This window comes from Struthio camelus, chromosome Z, assembly GCF_040807025.1.
Source record: "Struthio camelus isolate bStrCam1 chromosome Z, bStrCam1.hap1, whole genome shotgun sequence".
NCBI lineage: Eukaryota > Metazoa > Chordata > Aves > Struthioniformes > Struthionidae > Struthio > Struthio camelus.
The window spans coordinates 77,087,375-77,104,178 of NC_090982.1; the positions used below are offsets into that span (position 1 = coordinate 77,087,375).

Sequence of the window (16,804 nt, forward strand, 5' to 3'; positions counted from 1 at the left end):
CCATACGAACCCACAAGGACTAAGCACACTCATCCATCTTGTCAAACTGCTTTAATATTTGGACATGAAGACAGGACAGAGCCATTCTGGCTGTGCACAGACAAGACACCCTTGAGCCACGGTGTAAGGCTGCAGGGTTTCCCTTCTCAATGGATGCGTGGATTTGGCCAAGACGCAGTTTAGCTGATGACGTCCAGAGCGTGCCAGTGGGGTGCACGTGTGGGGTAGGGAAGAGGGACGGGGGGCTCCCCAGGCAGCTCAGAGGTTGTTCAGCTCCAACAAGGTCTGGTCCAGGACCTGGTGGATGCCAACGTTCTCCTCTTTGGCACTGGCCAGACTCTCTGTGAACACAAGGGACACACAGCCACACACAGCCACCGTGCGCACACAGACACAGGCCAACCGCACCCAGGCACAGACAGACCCACGCACACAACACCAAGCACAGACACACGCACACAAATGGACATTTCAGTACGGCAACAGCGTCCAACAGAGCGGGGCATCCCTGCGGAGCAGAGCCTGCGCAAGGGATGAGGCCAGCCGCTCTGGGACCCGCCAGGGTGGCCAGGCTAGCTGGGCCGGTTTCTGCTCTTCAGCTTCTCTCATCTTCCCATCGCGCCCGGTGGCCCTGGGTGCGCTCACCGGCGAGCCACGCGACACAGCCTCACGCAGCCCCGTGCTGGGGTGCCCCATCTCCACCAAACGTCCTACCCCCGGTCTTCACTACTGTTGCCGGCTGGCTACGGACATGTGTGCAAACCCTCAGCCAGTGAAAGAGGAGAACCAGTGCCTGCTCCATAACCCAGCGGTGCTCCGTGAAGAACAGGAGGGAGACAGCAGCCCGGGAGGATGGGCAGAGAGACAGCACAGAGAAAGAGCAGAGCTAACGAGGCTGCAGGGACGAGCTCCGCCGGCCAGAGCCTCCCTCGGCTCTCACTTCCCAACTGCATCTTCCGAGAGAGAGATGGGGATGGGACCTGGAGGTCTGCCAGCCAGGCCCCTGCCCTGCTACCCCAGCCCCATCTCCCAGCGCTCCCAGCTGGGCTCTGCCCCCCACCGCCCCGTCCCCCTCCCCAGGCCTGGGGCCGCGGGGTGCTGCCTGGTCCCCAGCTCTGTCCCAGCTCTCCTGGCAGGGAGGCCCTGCTCGGAGGGGAATCCTCCCTGCACCGTTTGGGATGACGAGGGTAACCAGGAAGAGGCTGGCCACCTTAGGGGGTCCCTCAGCCCCAGGGAGGAGGGGAGGAAGGCAGCGATACACAAGGCATCACGTCCCTCCCTAGCAGGGCCAAGCTGATGCCAGGGGACAGCCATCACGGCATGGGTGTCCCAGGACATTGTGAAAACCCTCCTTCCTCTCGCAAGGAAAACCGATCAGCTACGGAGGGGCTCTCCAGCACCCCCGAGCAGGGCGGTTACCCCAGGGTGGGAAGCTGAGGCCTGGCTAGCCCTGCTTCATGCACCGCTTAGCTGCAGCAGGGAGAGGACAGGGAGTCCCAGCCCTGACCCAGCCTGGCCGAAACAGGGTAAGGGAGCAGCCGGGGCCCGGGAGCATCCCCTGCAGGGCCTGGGGGGACGGGGAAGCAGAGACCACGGCAGCCCCGCGGTCACGGGCCGCGTGGCGGGAGCAGGCATGGGCTGTGGCCAGGGAGCTTTCCGCAGCTCAGTTGTTAAGTTCGGTAAGGATGACCCGCAGCTCGTTAGTGAGAACGCGGTTTTTCTCGGCCTCCTGCCTTGAGCGCTCTAGAGACAACGGAGACATCAGCGCAGCAGAGGGGAAGAGAGAGAGAAAGGAGAATTAGCGAAGAGACAGCAGTCCCGAGCGAGAGACCTCGGCGGGAACCCCGCGGCGTTGGTGGCCCAGCGGGCAGCGGCGATGAGCTGGGACCGGCAGGAGGAGGCAGCAGGTCCCAGGGCAGGGCCGGGGGTCCGTCTGTTTGGGGAGGGGCGGTGGGGCAAGGTACGACGTCGAGGAGGAGGAGGAGGAGGATCCACGGAAGCTGGGACCCCGTTAGGGCCAGGAATCGCTGCTGAAGGGCAGGGTCAGCCCTTTCGACAGGGAAGGGTGATGCGAGATGCCAGGGCTGCGGAACCGCTGTTTGCGGGCCGCGTCTGAGAGCGCGGGTGGGGAAGGGGCAGGAGCAGGTCTAACCCTATTTCAGGCCACAAGAGTGATGGAGAGCAGGTCTTGGAAGGAGGCAAAAGATGAGGAAAGCTGTGCCCGAGAGCCGGAGGGGTGCTGGGGGGGGTCATCGCCCCCAGGCGAAGGCACAAAGGGCCCCGTCACGCTCCGCCTCGCAGCGCGGGAGCCGCTCTGGGCTCCACCTGAGGCGGTCCCGGCGCTCCCGCGGCTGCGAGCTGCGTGCCACCACCTCCTACCGCCCGCCCGGCTGCCGGCACCGGCGTGAGACAGGCAGGAAATGAGGGATGAGAGTGGAAAACCAGAGCAGCATGAAGAAAACAAAGGAGAAACCGAGGAGAGAAAACGCTTTATTGAGACCAACTCAGTTACCCGGAGGGACAGAACAGAAAAGAAAAAAAAAAGTCATGAAATGCAAACTGAACAGCGATGTGCAAAGGACAGACGGGAGGCGGGGGCGAGGGAGGGAGCGGGGGGCTGCCTGCCTGCCTGCCTGGGGAAGGGCTGCCCGCGTGGCCTGACTCCCCCCCTCTCCATCCCTGGGGAATGAGCCCTCCCCGCTCTGGCCGTGGGGACGCTGCATCCCCTCCGGCAGCCCCATGCTCGGGCTCAGAAAGCAGCACGGGGGCGGCTTTGCTGGGGAGATGTGGGGGGCAGGCAGCCCCCCCCCCCCCCCCAGCCCTGGAGCTTGGTTGCAGCGCTGAGGCCCCCCTCCCGCTCCCCGGCGGTGGCGGCCGAGGAGGACAATGCTGGAGCTAAGGGGTCCTTGGCCCAGCTCTGCCCCTTTCCCATCCTGCAACCCATCGCTGGGCAGTGCCGGGACACGGGCGCAGCGATGGGGAGAGCCCCACAGCCCCCCACCCCCCTCCGCCCCTCTCTGTCTGCCACAGGAAGCATCTGCACCCTCGGGAAGGCCACCCCCTGCCCAAAACCTGCACCTCACGGGCAACCGCTCGCCCAGCTCGCGGGCGCCCAGGAGGGATGCGACTGCCCCCCATCCCCACGTCTCACCCCTAAGCAGCTAGACCTTCGTCTCCTCCCAAAGAGGGACGGTTTGGGATCCAGCCAGGCTGGCTCCCGCCCCAAAGGGGTCGTGCCGAGGAGGGACAGAGGTAGGACAGCGGGGCAGGAGGAGCCGTGGGGCAGGCAGGGCAGGCGTGCAGCGAGCGGGGAGGGGGGTGGTGGGCAGGGGGTGGCGCGGTGCTGGTGGCCGGCGGGGGCTCAGAGGGAGGTGATGTCGTTAAGCGCATTGTCCAGCTCCTCGCTGATGGCTTTGTACTTCATCTTCTGCGCATACACCTCGTCTGCAGGCGAGGGGTGGGCAGGGGGGCGGTGGAGCAGGGCGGGGGGCCGGCGGCAGAGAGAGAGAGAGTGGCGGTGAGCGGGGGGCCGCGGTGGGGGCGTGCGGGTGCGGCGCCGTGCACGGTTCGCAGGGGGCAGACGCGGCCGTCTTCCCGACCCGTGGCGTCCCGGTGCCGGGGGGGGATGGGGGCCACGACACCCCGTGGCTCTTCCTCCCCGCGGCATCCCGGCCTTCCCCTGTCCCGGGGAGCTGTGGCCACCCCACACCCTGGGCCACCCATCCCAGCGCACCTGCGGGGTGCTTTGTCCTCACCCCGGCTGTGCCCCATCCCTCCCCAGATGGCCACTGCGGAGCACCCCAGGCCTTCCCAGGCCGCCTGTGCTCCCCACGCGTGAGGGAAGCGGGGCAGGCAAGGACATTTTACCTTCTAAATCATCGATGGTTTTCTCCAGCTTCGCCACAGACCGCTCGGCAAACTCTGCTCGGGTCTCAGCCTGCAGGGGTACAGGGGAGAGAGGATGAGCTGTAGATCTGTGGGGCACGATGGAGGTGTTTTCGGACAGCACGGGCTGCACCGGACCCCAAACCTGCCCCTTCTGCATCTCCTCCCAGAAGCCCACACCTAGGCTCCTTGGTGGAGCTGGCGAGCACCTGGATTAGCCTCCCATGGTGGGGTTCAAGAGATTATTCTGACTTTGTTTTGGGGTACTGGAAGCACGGGCAGGGTTGGTGGTGCCCTCCATGTCAAGGGCTCCTGTGCAGCCCGTGGGAGCCAAGCCAACGATGCTGCTTCACGTTAGACTGATCCTAGGAAGAGCAGGACCCGCAAAGACCAGCCTCAGCCCCGCTGAGCCTGGGGATGCAGCAACTGTACACAGACGTGCGAGTCGAGGCCACACATGCCCTAAAGACATGCAAACATCAGCGAAAAGAAGGGAACAAGGGGCCTGCAGACCTCTAAACCCTAAATTAGCAGCAGATACCTCAAAGGAGGCATCTGGACAAAGTGCCTTCTTGCTGGGCATCCCATTTATCCTCATCTGTCCTGTTGAAAGTGGAGAGCCGTTCAGAGACCACACACTTCACAGCTCATGCGTGCAACCAGTGCTACACGGATCACCGCTAACCGAATGTGGCTTGAAGTGCAAGTGTGCAGGGCATGAGCTACTGCCAGCCCACGTCGCCGGAGTGGGACACCAGGTACGCTTCCCCGGAGAAGGGGGGGCTGGAAGGGGACTTTTTGCAGGGCAGCCACTCAAGTGCTAAGGTCAGACTAATGCACTAATGCTCTGCCTGGCCTACAGCCTTTTTTCCCAGTCTTTGCAATAACCTCCAAGACGTCTTCCAGTCTAAATTGACCACTGCCTCATGCCTTTTCCAGCACTCCGTTTCTTTGCTTTACCAAAGGCCGAGCTGGCGCCGTGGGAGCAGAGGTGAGCGGTGCACCAGGAGCAGGGCGCAGCACGGCGGGAAGACGTGCCCTAACGGGGCCGTGCCTGCCTCTGCCAAGGGGATCCTCCCCAGGGACACAACTATTGGCCCTCCAGAGGGTCCAGGAAGACCTCTGGAGGCCTGAGGGACCCTCCCGAGGGCAGAGGGGCCCTGCCAGAGCATCCCAGAGGCAAGCGCAGGGCCTCCTGCCTGCCAACCCCTCTTCTGGGGTGCCCTGCCCCAAATCCCTTACCTCCTTCAGTTTTTCCCCTAGAAGCTTGATTTCCTCCTCGTACTTGTCCTCCTTGGTGGAATACTGCAGAGAGAGACGGCGCTCGTGAGCCAGGAGGCACGGCTGCGGCTGCCTGTCACCCCGGTCCCCTGCCAGACCCCATGCACAGCTGGCCCCTGTCCCAGCCCCAGCTCAGCCAGGTCCTACCTTGTCAGCTTGGGCCTCCAGGGACTTCAAGTTGTTGGTGACAATTTTCAGCTCTTCCTCTAGGTCACCACATTTACTACATCCCAAGCAGGGGCCATCAGGTGGGGGAGTGGGGACAGGGGCAGGCGAAGGACAGAGAAGAGCCGACAGAGCAGGTGCAGGGAAGGAGGAAAGAAAGAGAGAGAACAAGTTGAGAAAGGAGGAAAAAAACCCAGCAAACGCAGATGGAAGAGGAGCAGAGGCACCGTGCCGGTGAGCGGCAGCTGCTGGGACACATCCGTTCCTCGCGACTCCTCGGAGGGGCCGGTGCGCGGCCGGACCGCCTGCACGGACGCCGCTTCCGGAGGCGGAAAGCCACCAGTGTCCGGCAGCCGGGCTCCCGCCTCGCGGGAAGGAAAGCGGAGCGGATGGGGGAACGGCGTGGGAAGCGTCCCTTTGCCCTCCGCGCCGTGCACCGGCGCGCCCGGCCTGCCCCGTCCACGGGGCCCCGGCTCCAACATCTGCCGCTCGCCGGGCGAGGGGAAGGAAAGGTGAGGCTGTGGCCGAGGCAGCGGTGCGGAGAGGAGAGAGGCGGCTCGTGCGGTTCGAGAGACAGAGGCGGAGAGAGAGAGAGGGGGGCTGCCGCCCGGCTCCCCGCTCCCCTGCCGCAGTACCTCTTCCTCTGAGGCCATGAGGGATTTGAGAGTCTGGTCCATGGTCCGCAGCTCTTCTTCCAACTGCCTCACTCGGCTGCGGGTGGGAAGAGGGGGCACCCCGGGGTCGGGGGGCGCCGAGCAGAGAACAGGGTCAAGCGCGCTCCCGGCCGGCCGGCACCCACCCTGCCGACGCCGGCGAGCCCGGCGGCTCCCCTAGCGCCGACCTTGCCGGCGGCGCTGGCGGGGAAGGGGCGTCCGCCAACCTGCCCGGCTCACGCCCCGCGGGCAAGAGCTGCGTCGGACCGACCGGCCGCGAGCGCCGCCACTCACCTCTCCGCAACCTCTGCCCGCTCCTCCGAGCGCTCCAGCTCTCCCTCAAGGACAACCAGCTTGCGGGCCACCTGTCGGCAGGAGCAAAAGGCGCGTGTCGGCCCCGGGCGGTCCCAGCTCTGCCCCGGGTACCGCCGTCGCGGCCACGACGGGCCCGGGGCCGAGGGGCTGGGAGGCAGACGGCACCGCGGCGAGGGGGCGGCCGCGGGGAGCCTGGGGACAGCGGGGCCCGGCGGCGGTGGGCAGGGGACAGGGCCGAGGGCGTGCATGGGAAGCGGCGCTCACCTCCTCGTATTTGCGGTCGGCCTCTTCGGCTATGTGCTTCGCCTCCTTCAGCTGCATTTCCTGGAGCTCCATCTTCTCCTCGTCCTTCATGGCCCTGTTTTCGATGACCTTCATGCCTCTGAGGAGAGTCCAAGCCAGAAGATGTTATTGCCTTGGCCAACGGGCCGTGGCCCAGCTCCTGCGCCTGGCTCCGCGCCTGCCACGCACGTCCCAGCCCGCCGTCCTCCGGCTCGGCGGACGAGGGGACGCCGGCACTCGCTGGCCACCCTGCGCGTTAGGGTCGTGGCAGGGATGCTCCTGCTCACAATCGCAGCAGCCAGGCAACGAAGCTGGCCCCGAGCCCACCCTGGGGCCGTGTCCCAGAGCGAGAGGGTGCAGGTGCGGCGCCTCTCAGCCAGGCAGGTCCCAAACTGTCCCAGACTCATCGTCCAGCGGGGGAAAGACGTGTGCAGCGCCCGATGGGGGCTGGGAGCAATCTCTGCAGAAGCAGCCTGACAGTCTGGCAGCCTTCGGGAAACGCTAGAAAACTTCCCGTAGCGAAGCCGTTTCTCATTTAGGGGCGACGCTCAGAAACGGAGCGATGCAGCCCCCGAGCAGCCTGCGGCAGGGACGCACCGCGGTCCCAGCGCGGGAGGGACGCTGCAGCTGGGGTGGCGGGGCCGTCCCGCGGGGCCCAGACGGGCCAGCGCAAAAAGACTTTTCTCCGCTAGCTCGCATGCTGCTGGTCGTTGAGGAAACACGTCACATCAGGAGCGTGACGACGTGGCCGGGGACTGGCTTTGGTTACTGCCTGGTATTTACGCGAGCATCAGACCACGTTTTTCAGGACTTTAGGAGCGGCCTGGAAATTGCGGAGAGCGCGCTTATTGGGGGAACCGCTCTGTGTTGTGGCCTTGCTCTCTCCCTCGGGGGTCTGCAGGAAGACCGACCCAGTCCCCTGAAGGTCGGTTCAGGGAAGCTCTCTCTAGGCTTGACCGCGGCGAGCGGGATCCTGAGGGAGATGCGTTCGACGCTCAGCCCTCGCAGCGCGGGGCCGCAGGCTCCCGGCAGCCGGACTCCCGCCCGGCCCCGAATCCCAGACCCCTCCCGAACCCCTACAGCGAAGCCAAGGGCGAAGGAGGCTGCCTGCGACCCAGGGCCGCCCGTCCCCTCCCGTCCCGGCCGCGTCGCACCTCTCGCTCTCATCAGCCGCCTTCTCGGCCTCCTCCAGCTTCTGCAGGGCGGTGGCCAGGCGCTCCTGGGCTCGGTCCAGCTCCTCCTCCACCAGCTGGATGCGGCGGTTCAGAGAAGCCACTTCGGCCTCGGCCTGGGGGAGAAGAAAGGCCGCGGTCACCCCTTGCCGCAGCGGCGAAGGGCTGAGAGACGCCCAGGCTGCCCGCGGCGGCCACCCCTGCCGCTACCGAGGCGCGAGCGCTGCCCGGGGAAGCTGGGGAAGGTGCAAGCCGCTGCCCCGGGGAGGGGGGGACACCCTGCCCCCCCCCCAAGGGCTGAGCTGGGGGCAGCGCAAGCACCGAACGGCGGGGGGGGGGGGGCTGCCAGGCGGGAGCGTGCGCCCCCAACGCCGGGGGAGCCCTGGGGCGCCGGCTGCCACCCAGACACGCGCCCTGCCCTGCCTTCGAACCCCGCCGAGCTCTTCGCTCGCCCTAACGAGTTCCAGAGGCTCATTACAAGACGCATATGCTTACGCGTATATTTATAAGCGTAGAAGGCACTTTCTGCAGTTACTTTTGCGTTTGCTGTTGAGCAAAGACCCCTTCGGCCCGCGCCGACCCGTGCCCCAAGCGCCCGTATTTCTAAGCACAACAGGATTGTCTCCATCCCGCCTTTCGCCCCGAGCACCCTGCCGGCTGCTTGGTTGCTCGCGACCACGCAGCCCGGGCCCAAGCGCCCCTCGCGGCGGGCGCCAGCCCCGGGCGGCCCTGCTCGACGCTGCCGGCCCCTGCGGCGCTCGCCCGGCGCGGCCAGCCCCGGCCCCACGGAGGCAAGAGGCGCCCTTCCCTGCTCGGGGAGCCGGAGCGGCCGCGCTGTCACGGGGATGGTATTTGGGGTTTGCAGAGCGGTGAGTAAAGGAGCAGGAATGCCCCGCGCGCGTTCGCTCCCGAAAAGGAGACGGGAGCCACTCGCGGATTTCCTGTTTATGGAGGCCGCAGCGGAGCGAGCCGAGAGGCTCTGCGGCGGGAGACCCGCGCCGGCGGCAGGCACGGCCGAAGCCTAGCGCGGCCCCCGCCAAGCCCCCCTAGCACGGCGGCAGCGGCGGCGGCGGGGACAATGGAGCGAGTCGCCCTCGGCGCCCGGCCAAGCCGGGGCCCGCGGGAGCGGGGCGCCGGGCGTTCCCAGGGTCCCCGCGGTGCCAGCCGGCCCGGCCCGAGCCGCAGGGCCCGGGAGCCACGGCCCTGGCCCCGCGCCAGCCCCTCGCCGCCTGGCCCCGCGCTCTTTCCATCCGGGAAGGCTTCCCGCTCCCGCCGCGGCCGGGAATCGCTGCCTCAGCAGCTCCCGGCACGGGGCGTTTGCAGCGGGGCAACAACAGCCCCGCGAGCGAGGGATGGGCAGCAACGAGACGACACCGCGGGGAGCAGCCCTGCGCCCCGGCACACCCCAGGGATAGTCACCCCGTTTTTTCCCCAGGCTGGGACAGGCCTGGCCGGCCGCAGCTCCCGGGTGCCGTCCCCGGCTGGCCTCGCGCGCCGCCAACGTCCCCGGGGGACACGCAGCACGGAGCGGGGCTGGCCCTGCAACGCCTCGCCGCTTACGGGGATGCCGCCGGACCCACCTGGGCCGCCCCTGCTCCCGCAGGGGTTTTTTTTTGTTTGTTTGTTTTATTCCCCCCCCCACCCCTCACCCTGGGGAAGGGGCCCCAACGCGGGGGAGAGCCGCGCCTGGCCGGACGCTCGGGAACACGAGCTCCGCGGCAGCGTCGGCGGAGCGGGAACACGATCCGCGCCGGCAGGAAGGGGCCGTTTCCTCTGCCTGCGGCCCTGGTGCCAACAGCCCCGGCGCCGCACCCAGCTCCGCCGCCCCTGATAGCGGGAGGATGTTGCAGGAGCGCAGAAGGCATCGGAAAAAAAAACAAAACGGACAGGAAAAAAAATAACCAAAAAACCCCCCCCCCCCCCAAAGCCTGGAACAAGCCGGAGCCTGGAAACGCCGCGTCCCGCTGCCGCAGAGCGGGAGGGTCAGCCCCCAGCAGCGCGGCGGGGCGGCTTGCCCCCGCCGAGGGACGCTCACGCGCCCCCCGACGCAGAGCCGGCGCGACGCCAGGCGACAGCCCGGGCGCGGGAGTTTCAGCAGCGCGTGCCGCCGGCCGGCGAGGCGCAGCGATCCTCTCCCGGCATCCGTGCGAGCCCAAGGGGGGCGGCGAGCCGCCTCCGTCCCGAGCCCGGCCTCTCACCTGGCAGCGCGGCCGGGCCTCGCGCCGCCCCGGCAAGCTCCGGAGAAGCTGCGGGGACTCAGCGCCCGGCCCCGGCACGGCCCGGGCAGCACCCACCTTTCTGCCGGCGGGCTCTCGACGGGGCCGCGGCGCTGCCCGGAGGCGCCAGCCCCGCCACGGCCGGCTTCTCCCGCAAGCTGCCGGGGCGATGCCGGGCGGCCGCCCCGGCGGCTCAGCCCCCCAGCACGGGGACGGGCGCCTGTGCCGCGACCCACCGGCCGCTACCTGCCCCCCGCGCCGAGGCCGCCGGGCTCCTGCCTCTCCCCCCGGGCCCGGCGGGAGATGCCCCTTGCCGGTGCAAGGGAGGCGAGCTGCGGCGCGGCCGGCCCCGAGCAGGTAACGCCGCTCCGGGGAGACGAGGCCGAGGAGCAGCCCCGGAAGCGAGCGGCGGCTGCCCAGGCCCGATAGCGGCGGCGGCAGCGGGACGACATCCGCCCCCAGCGCCGAGCGAGCCGGGGCGGCCAACGCCCGCGGCGGCCCGGGCAGGGTGGGGGGCTGCGCCGGGGGGGCACCGGCACGGCTCGGGGGCTGGCCGGGGGGGGGGGGGCACCGGGAAAAGATGCCGCTTATGCCACAGCCGGGTTGGGCCCGGGTCGGCAGCGCCCTGCCGCCTCCGCGGGGGCCCCGCCGCCGCCTGCGGCTTTCCCAGGCGCTGCGAGCGGGCGGCCTCGCCGCGGCGGCCCCGGGGGCGGCCAGCCCCCCCCCCCCCGGCCCCGGCCAGGGCCTTACCCGCTCGCGGGCCTGCCGCTCGGCATCGGCCTCCCGCTGCAGGTGCTCGGCGCGCTCCTCCGCCTCGTCGGCCACCTGCTGCAGGCTCTGGATCTTCTTCTTCACGGCGTCGATGGAGCTGATGCCGGCCATGGCCCCGTGGCGGCGGGGGAGCGCAGGGGAGGCCGCGCCGCCGAGCCCTTTGTGGGAGCCGCGCTGGCTCGGGCAGGAAGCGCTCAGGCGGCGGCCGCTCCCGCCGCCCGCCCTGCCTCCATCCCTTCCTGCTCCTCCTCCTCCTCCTCCTCCTCCTCCTCCTCCTGCTGCTGCCACCAACCCGACCTGGGCCTGCCACGCTCCCCTGGGCAGGATGCACGGTGCTCCCCCATGCATGGCACAGCGGCCCCTAGGCAGGGTGCACGGGGCCCCCCACCAGGCAGGGTGCACAGTGCCTCCCCTAAGCAGGGTGCACGGTGCCCCCCACCAGGCAGGGTGCACAGTGCCTCCCCTAAGCAGGGTGCACGGTGCCCCTTCACCAGGCAGGATGCACGGTGCCCCCCCCCCCCAGGGTACATTTTCCTCCTGCCCAAGCAGGATGCACGATGTGCCCCTAAAGGCAGGGTGCACAGTGCCCCCTTGAGGCTGCCCTCCAGGCAGGGCGCAAGGTCCCACCCCTGGGTAGGGTGCACCGTGCTCCCCGTCAGGCCGCACGCCCCATCAGGGTGCATGGTCCCGGCCAGCTCCACCGGCCGGCTGGGAAGGAGCCCAGGCAGGTCTTTTCCTGGGAGAAAGGAGCCCGGGGAGCGCAGGCTGGCATGGCGTGGGGCCCTGTGAGCCCCTGCGGGCGCTCCCCAAGCTCCATCCCCCACCCCTGTGCAGGGCTGGGGGGGCTCTCCGTCTTTTGCCCAGAGGGGCCACGGGCAGTTCAATGAGTGCCATGGGGCAGAGCCTGCTCCTGGCAGCTGCACAGGGATCAGAGGCCGAATACTGGTCCCCGCAGCCGGCCCACTCAGCCCCTCTGCACCCGTGGGGCTTGCAGAGCCCTGGTGCACCCCACAGCGCCTGGGGGCTCTGCCTCCGGGGGAAGCTCCCCCCCCCCCAGAAGCGCACTGTGCACCCTGCTTGGGGGGGGCACCGTGCACCCTGCTCTGGGGGTCACCGTGTGCCCTGCCTAGTGAGGAGTGCTGTGCACCCTGCCTGGGAGCACAACGTGCACCCTGCCCTGGGGGTCACTGTGCGCCCTGCTGGTGGGGGGCCCCGTGCACCCCTCTTGGGGAGGAACATCAGGGACATCCGGCAGGAGGGTATGCACTGGCATCCCTCAGTCCTCCGCTGAGGAGCTCCGACAGCTCCGGGGCAGCCCGGCTGCACTTCCCGCCTGCCTCCCGGGACACCAGGTCCCGGGCCGACCCCGGCAGCTGCCCTTGGAGCCCCTGGAGATGGGAAACAGCGGCACAGGGGCGGCTCTGCTGGGCACCACCGGCCTCAGCCCCGCTGCCGGCCCGGCAACAGCACGGATGCTTCGGTGCCGACCGCGCTGCCGCGCCAGCCCGGCAGCCTGCGCGGGACCCCTCGCTCGGGGCAGCGGGAGGCTCCTGGGCGGCAGAGGGGCCGTGGGAGCGGGCCGCGGGGCAGCTGCGGGCCAGGCGCCCCTTGGGTGCCCGGGGCCGGCGGCGGGCGCCTCCTGCGCTAGCCCCACCCCGGGATGCAGTCACTTCCCAGCAGAGCCCCGTTCCCTCCCACCGGCTCAGGGAATGGCCAAATAAGAGCAAAGTCGCAGCTTGGGAGAGCGCCGGGGCGGGAACTTGGGTGCAGCCTTCGGGATCGGGGCCTGGGAATGCCAGAGCCTGCATTTCCTGGGGCGCGCGCTGCGCCCTGCCAGCCCCTCGCAGCTGCACCCTGGGGCCGGCGCCGCAAACTGACGCCCCTCGGCGAGCGCCCGCCCGGGGGGCCGCGTAACCCACCCCTGTGAGCTGCTCCGGGGGCTTTAGCCTGCTCTTTTGCCTCGGCGCAGCCGGCAGCAGTGCTGCGCCTCGTCCCCGTGGAGGAGGTGACACGAGCCCGGACACTTAGCCCTGTCAGCACGTTCAGCTCCCGACGCCGAGACCTGGCAGCTCCCAACCTCCCGGACACGGGGGATCCCGTCCGGGCTGCAACACCGCCGGCGGGGCTCTGCGCAGCCCCCGTGCCGCAGGAGCTTGGACCCCCTGCGGGCTTGGACCGCGGATGCTCTCCCAAACACGCGTTTTGAATTTTCCTCTCCTGAACGCACATCCTGGGCCCTGCCTCCCTCGAAGGGGTTTGGGGCTCCCAGGCCTCTGCATCTGCTGGGACGGGACTCCCCTTCCCAAAGCCCGGGAGACTTTCGGAGCCGCTGGGAACGCTGAGCGGGGCAATACCCTCCCCGCTCCGGGGCAGGGAGCCCAGGACGGCGCCGCGCAGCCCCCTGCGACCCGCAAACTCTGCTGCGCGCCCTGTGTCCCCATAGCCAACGTCTTCCTGGTGCCGGCGCCTGCCCCGTCGTCCTCGCTCTGCGCCCGGGAGCGTCCCACCTGCGCTCGGAGGGACCCCGCACCGCCCTTGCCTCGGCCCAGGCCAGCGCCCATCCAGTTAGACCAGTACAAACCCTTGTACAGACACTGCAGCCGCTCTGCCCAGCCCAGAACAAATGTGCCTTTCCCGAGGATTTCCACTGTTTTCATTAATTGTTTCAGTATCTAATTAAATTGGAGCAGGCCCCTAAGATCAACAAGCAGAGCCAGAGCTTTCTCAGGACAAACTTCTGCAAACTTCTCCCAGGAGACTCAGTCCTGCCGCTGGCAGGGCCGTAAGCCCCCCTCGCCGCGGCCGCACAGCCCACGCAGCCCCCGCCGGACAGGCTGGGGCTGCTGCCGAAATCCCGGCTCTGCAGGCTGTGCCTTTTGCAGCCAGGGTCGCGCGTCCCAGGGTCGCCCCTTTCCCACGGCCGACCGCGCAAGGAGTCCCCAGCGGAGCGCAGACGGAGGGGCATAGCACGGGCATCGGCTAAATCCTGCCGCCGGCGACCCTGCGCCTGCGGAGGTGCCACCCGGCCTGTGGCCCGGCCACGGGTGCCTCCTCGCCCCGGGGTCACCCTGCCCCTTCTCTGCATCTTTTGAAGTCCCGGAGGAACCAGTCGCCCCGGGAAATCCTGCTGCCGCTGCTCGTCCTTGTCTGCTCTCCCCTGTCCTTGGCGGCCACCTCGGAGATTTGACGCATCTCCCCCATTTAGCTCCCTAAACCAGCTGGGATCGAATTTTTGGTTCTCAGTCCTAAAAAGCCTGGCCCATGCCCCTGCTGGCCGCGCTCCACACGGCTCCCCTTCAGCTTCTCCTCCAGTTTCCAGGGTTGGTTTTCATCAGAGAAGGACTGGCTACCAAAAGGAGGATTTATTTATAGGGTGTCAAATACCCAGTGTGGCACCGCAGGTCGTTACACCCCGCGCCGCTCGCTGAGGCCGCGCACAGCTGTTCCACCCTTCACCCTGCGCTGCCACAAGCCACTTTCAGCACCTTCCTAACATCTCCCCGGCGGGATCCATTTCTCAGGAGAAACATCAGTCACAACACTAAATAAAACCGTCCCCGGCCGTGTCCTTCCCAGGGTGCCAGGCTGCACAGCGGCCCCCAAAAGGGTGGCCCCAGGTGCCCCAAGCATCCTTCCTCGCAACCAGTGCGCGCTGCCGCCCCGGTAGCTGGCCGTGGGCATGAGCTCCTTCTAATCCTCTGCTCCTTTCAGCTGCCCTGCAACAGGCCAACAAGTGCTGTGGAGCTTTTACTACAACCGTACCGGAGATGTGCACCCAGGGAACAGTGACCCACCTCGGGACGCTTGTCCCCGTTGGGTCTGGGGCGCAGGCAGCGCGGCGGGGCGCAGCGTGAGCCGGGCAGGCGGTGGCTCCGCTCTGCCGACGAAGCTGCGGCGAAGCCAGGAGGCACCACCGACTGTGCAAGTGGTGCCCGTCGCACCCCCCGCGCGCCCCCCACGCGCAGCCGGCCCCGGGCTGCTCCCTGCCCTGCATCTGCCACGGCTCAGCCCGGTTCAGTGTCAGCGTCCCAGGAATGGGATCCCGCCAGTCTTCCCCGCAGATGCTTTCCATATAAGGCTCCCCTCTTCCTTGGCCCCCCCGGGTCCGGCCCGCGCGCAGGGGAGGGGTTGCTGGCGAGCCTACGTACGTCTGTAGCTTTCTTCTCCGCCTGTTCCAGCTTCTCCTGTGCCTCCTTGACGGACTCGGAGTACTTCTCCACCTCATCCTCCGTGCCCTTCAGCTTCTTCTGCAGGCCCTGCTGTTCCTCCTCCAGCTGGGGAAGGGACAGGAGCACGGGGGTCAGGGGGGGCAAGGCACACAAGGCTGGAGGTCCTGGGGGTCCTGGCAATGCCCGCAGGGCTGAGGCGGGCAGCCACGCAGGCCAGGCCAGGGGCACGGTAAGGGAGCATACGGACACACTCACTCCGTCAACTTTGGGGCTGCAGGTCCTTGGGGAGCCCCAGGATCCCCAGGGCCAGAGCAGCCTCCAGCATCCCTGAGCCTGACAGGGGCAAGGAGATGGTGGCCTCCTCCCCAGGCAGGGGGCTGCTGAGGTTCCCACTTTGGGGACAAAGCTCCGGAGGACACTGAGAGCCCACTCTCTGTGCGGTTGGGACAGGAGCACGCTGTCCCCAAGGGTCTCTGTGGGAGAGGGATAAGGAGGTGGCAGGCAGGGATGGGCTGGTGCTGAATTGTCCCACCAAGGACACGGCGTGGCGTCTGGGGGGGACTGAGGTGGGCAGCAGGCTGGAGCGCAGGTTCCTGGGGCTGGGCACTGAGTGGGATGGGGGTCTCCACAGTTGGACACTCAGAGGGGTAAGGCCCCCAGGGTTGCGTACCAAGAGGGGTGAGATCCCCAGGGTTGGCTACCATGTGGGGTGAGGTCCCCAGAGGTGGGCACCCCTAGGGTAGTAGTCTCCAGGGTTGGACTCCCAGTGGGCTGAGGTCTCCAGCGTTGGACACTCAGTGGGCTGTGATCCCCAGGGTTGGATACTGGGAATGGTGAGGTCCCCAGGGCTGGACACCCACCAGGGTGAGGTCCCCAGAGTTGGACACTGGGAAGGGTGAGGTCCCCCGGGCTGGGAACACAGCGGGGCAAAGTCCAGCCGGTGGGCACCCCTAGTGCAGTGGTCCCCAGGGCTGGACTGCCAGTGGGATGAGGTCCCCAGGGTTGGACACCGGGAGGGTTGAAGTCCCTAGGGCTGGATGCTGGGAGGGGTGAAGTCCCCAGGGCTGGGAACACAGCGGGGCAAGGTCCCAGGGGTGGACAGCCCTAGTGCTGTGGTCCCCAGGGTTGGACTCCCAGTGAGACGAGGTCCCCAGGGTTGGACACGGGAAGGGGTGAGGTCCCCGGGGCTGGGCACCGCTAAGTCGGGGGTGCCCAGACCACGCTGGCAGGAGGGGGGTGGGAGTCGTGGGGGGCCCACCTGTTTGCAGCGGTCCTCCGCCTGCTTCTTGTCAGCCTCCGCCTGCTCGGCGCGGTCGATGGCGTTCTCCTTGTCCAGTTTCAGCATCTGCATCTTCTTCTTGATGGCCTCCATGGTGGCGGCGGCGGCGGCGGCGGCGGCGGCGGCGGCGGGGCGCGGGAGCGGCGGGGGCGGCGGAGCGGCGGCTCTGCGCCCCCCGCCCCGCCGCGCCGCCTAAGAGCCGGGGAGGGGCCGCGCCGGCACCTCCCCCGCCGCCCGCCAGCACCTTTTAGGGACAGGCTCGCCACCGGCCGCCGACGGCACCGGCCGGGGGGGCCGGGCACCCCGCCGCCGCCGCAGCCCCGGCACCCGGCTCGCGGGACGCCGCGGTGCCACCGGGCTGGCGGCACCTCTGGTGGCACTGCGTTAGGGGCAGCCTGCGCTGGGGACACCCCGGTGACACTGGGTTGGGGCAGCTTGGGGGCACTGTGCTGGGGACACTCTGGTGACACTGGGTTATGGGCAGCCGGGGGGCACCGCGGTGGGGACACCCCGGTGGCACTGGGTTGGGGCACCCTGGTGGCACTGCAATGGGGACACCCTGGTGACATTGGGTTAGGGGCAGCTGGTGGGTACTGCTCTGGGGACACCCTGGTGA

General features: G+C 68.5%; 1 protein-coding gene across 12 annotated transcripts; it reads right to left on the bottom strand.

Moving 5' to 3' along the window:
- Positions 1 to 36: 36 nt before the first annotated feature.
- On the bottom strand, positions 37 to 16,359 carry LOC138064597 (tropomyosin beta chain). 12 transcript variants are annotated; one of them, XM_068927950.1, is made up of 9 exons: positions 16,168 to 16,359; positions 14,889 to 15,014; positions 7,736 to 7,869; positions 6,564 to 6,681; positions 6,279 to 6,349; positions 5,967 to 6,042; positions 5,128 to 5,190; positions 3,868 to 3,937; positions 37 to 341 (listed from the first exon to the last, which is right to left on the bottom strand). In XM_068927950.1, the coding sequence occupies exons 1-9, from the start codon at positions 16,279 to 16,281 to the stop codon at positions 259 to 261; spliced, it is 855 nt and encodes a 284-aa protein (XP_068784051.1). In that variant the 5' UTR covers positions 16,282 to 16,359; the 3' UTR covers positions 37 to 258. The 12 variants fall into 12 exon arrangements, with proteins under 12 accessions (XP_068784051.1, XP_068784053.1, XP_068784047.1 ...); XM_068927952.1 differs by lacking the exon at positions 5,967 to 6,042 and adding an exon at positions 5,314 to 5,389 and having other exon boundaries at positions 16,168 to 16,338; XM_068927955.1 differs by lacking the exons at positions 37 to 341; positions 5,967 to 6,042 and adding exons at positions 348 to 1,743; positions 5,314 to 5,389 and having other exon boundaries at positions 16,168 to 16,344.
- Positions 16,360 to 16,804: the final 445 nt, after the last annotated feature.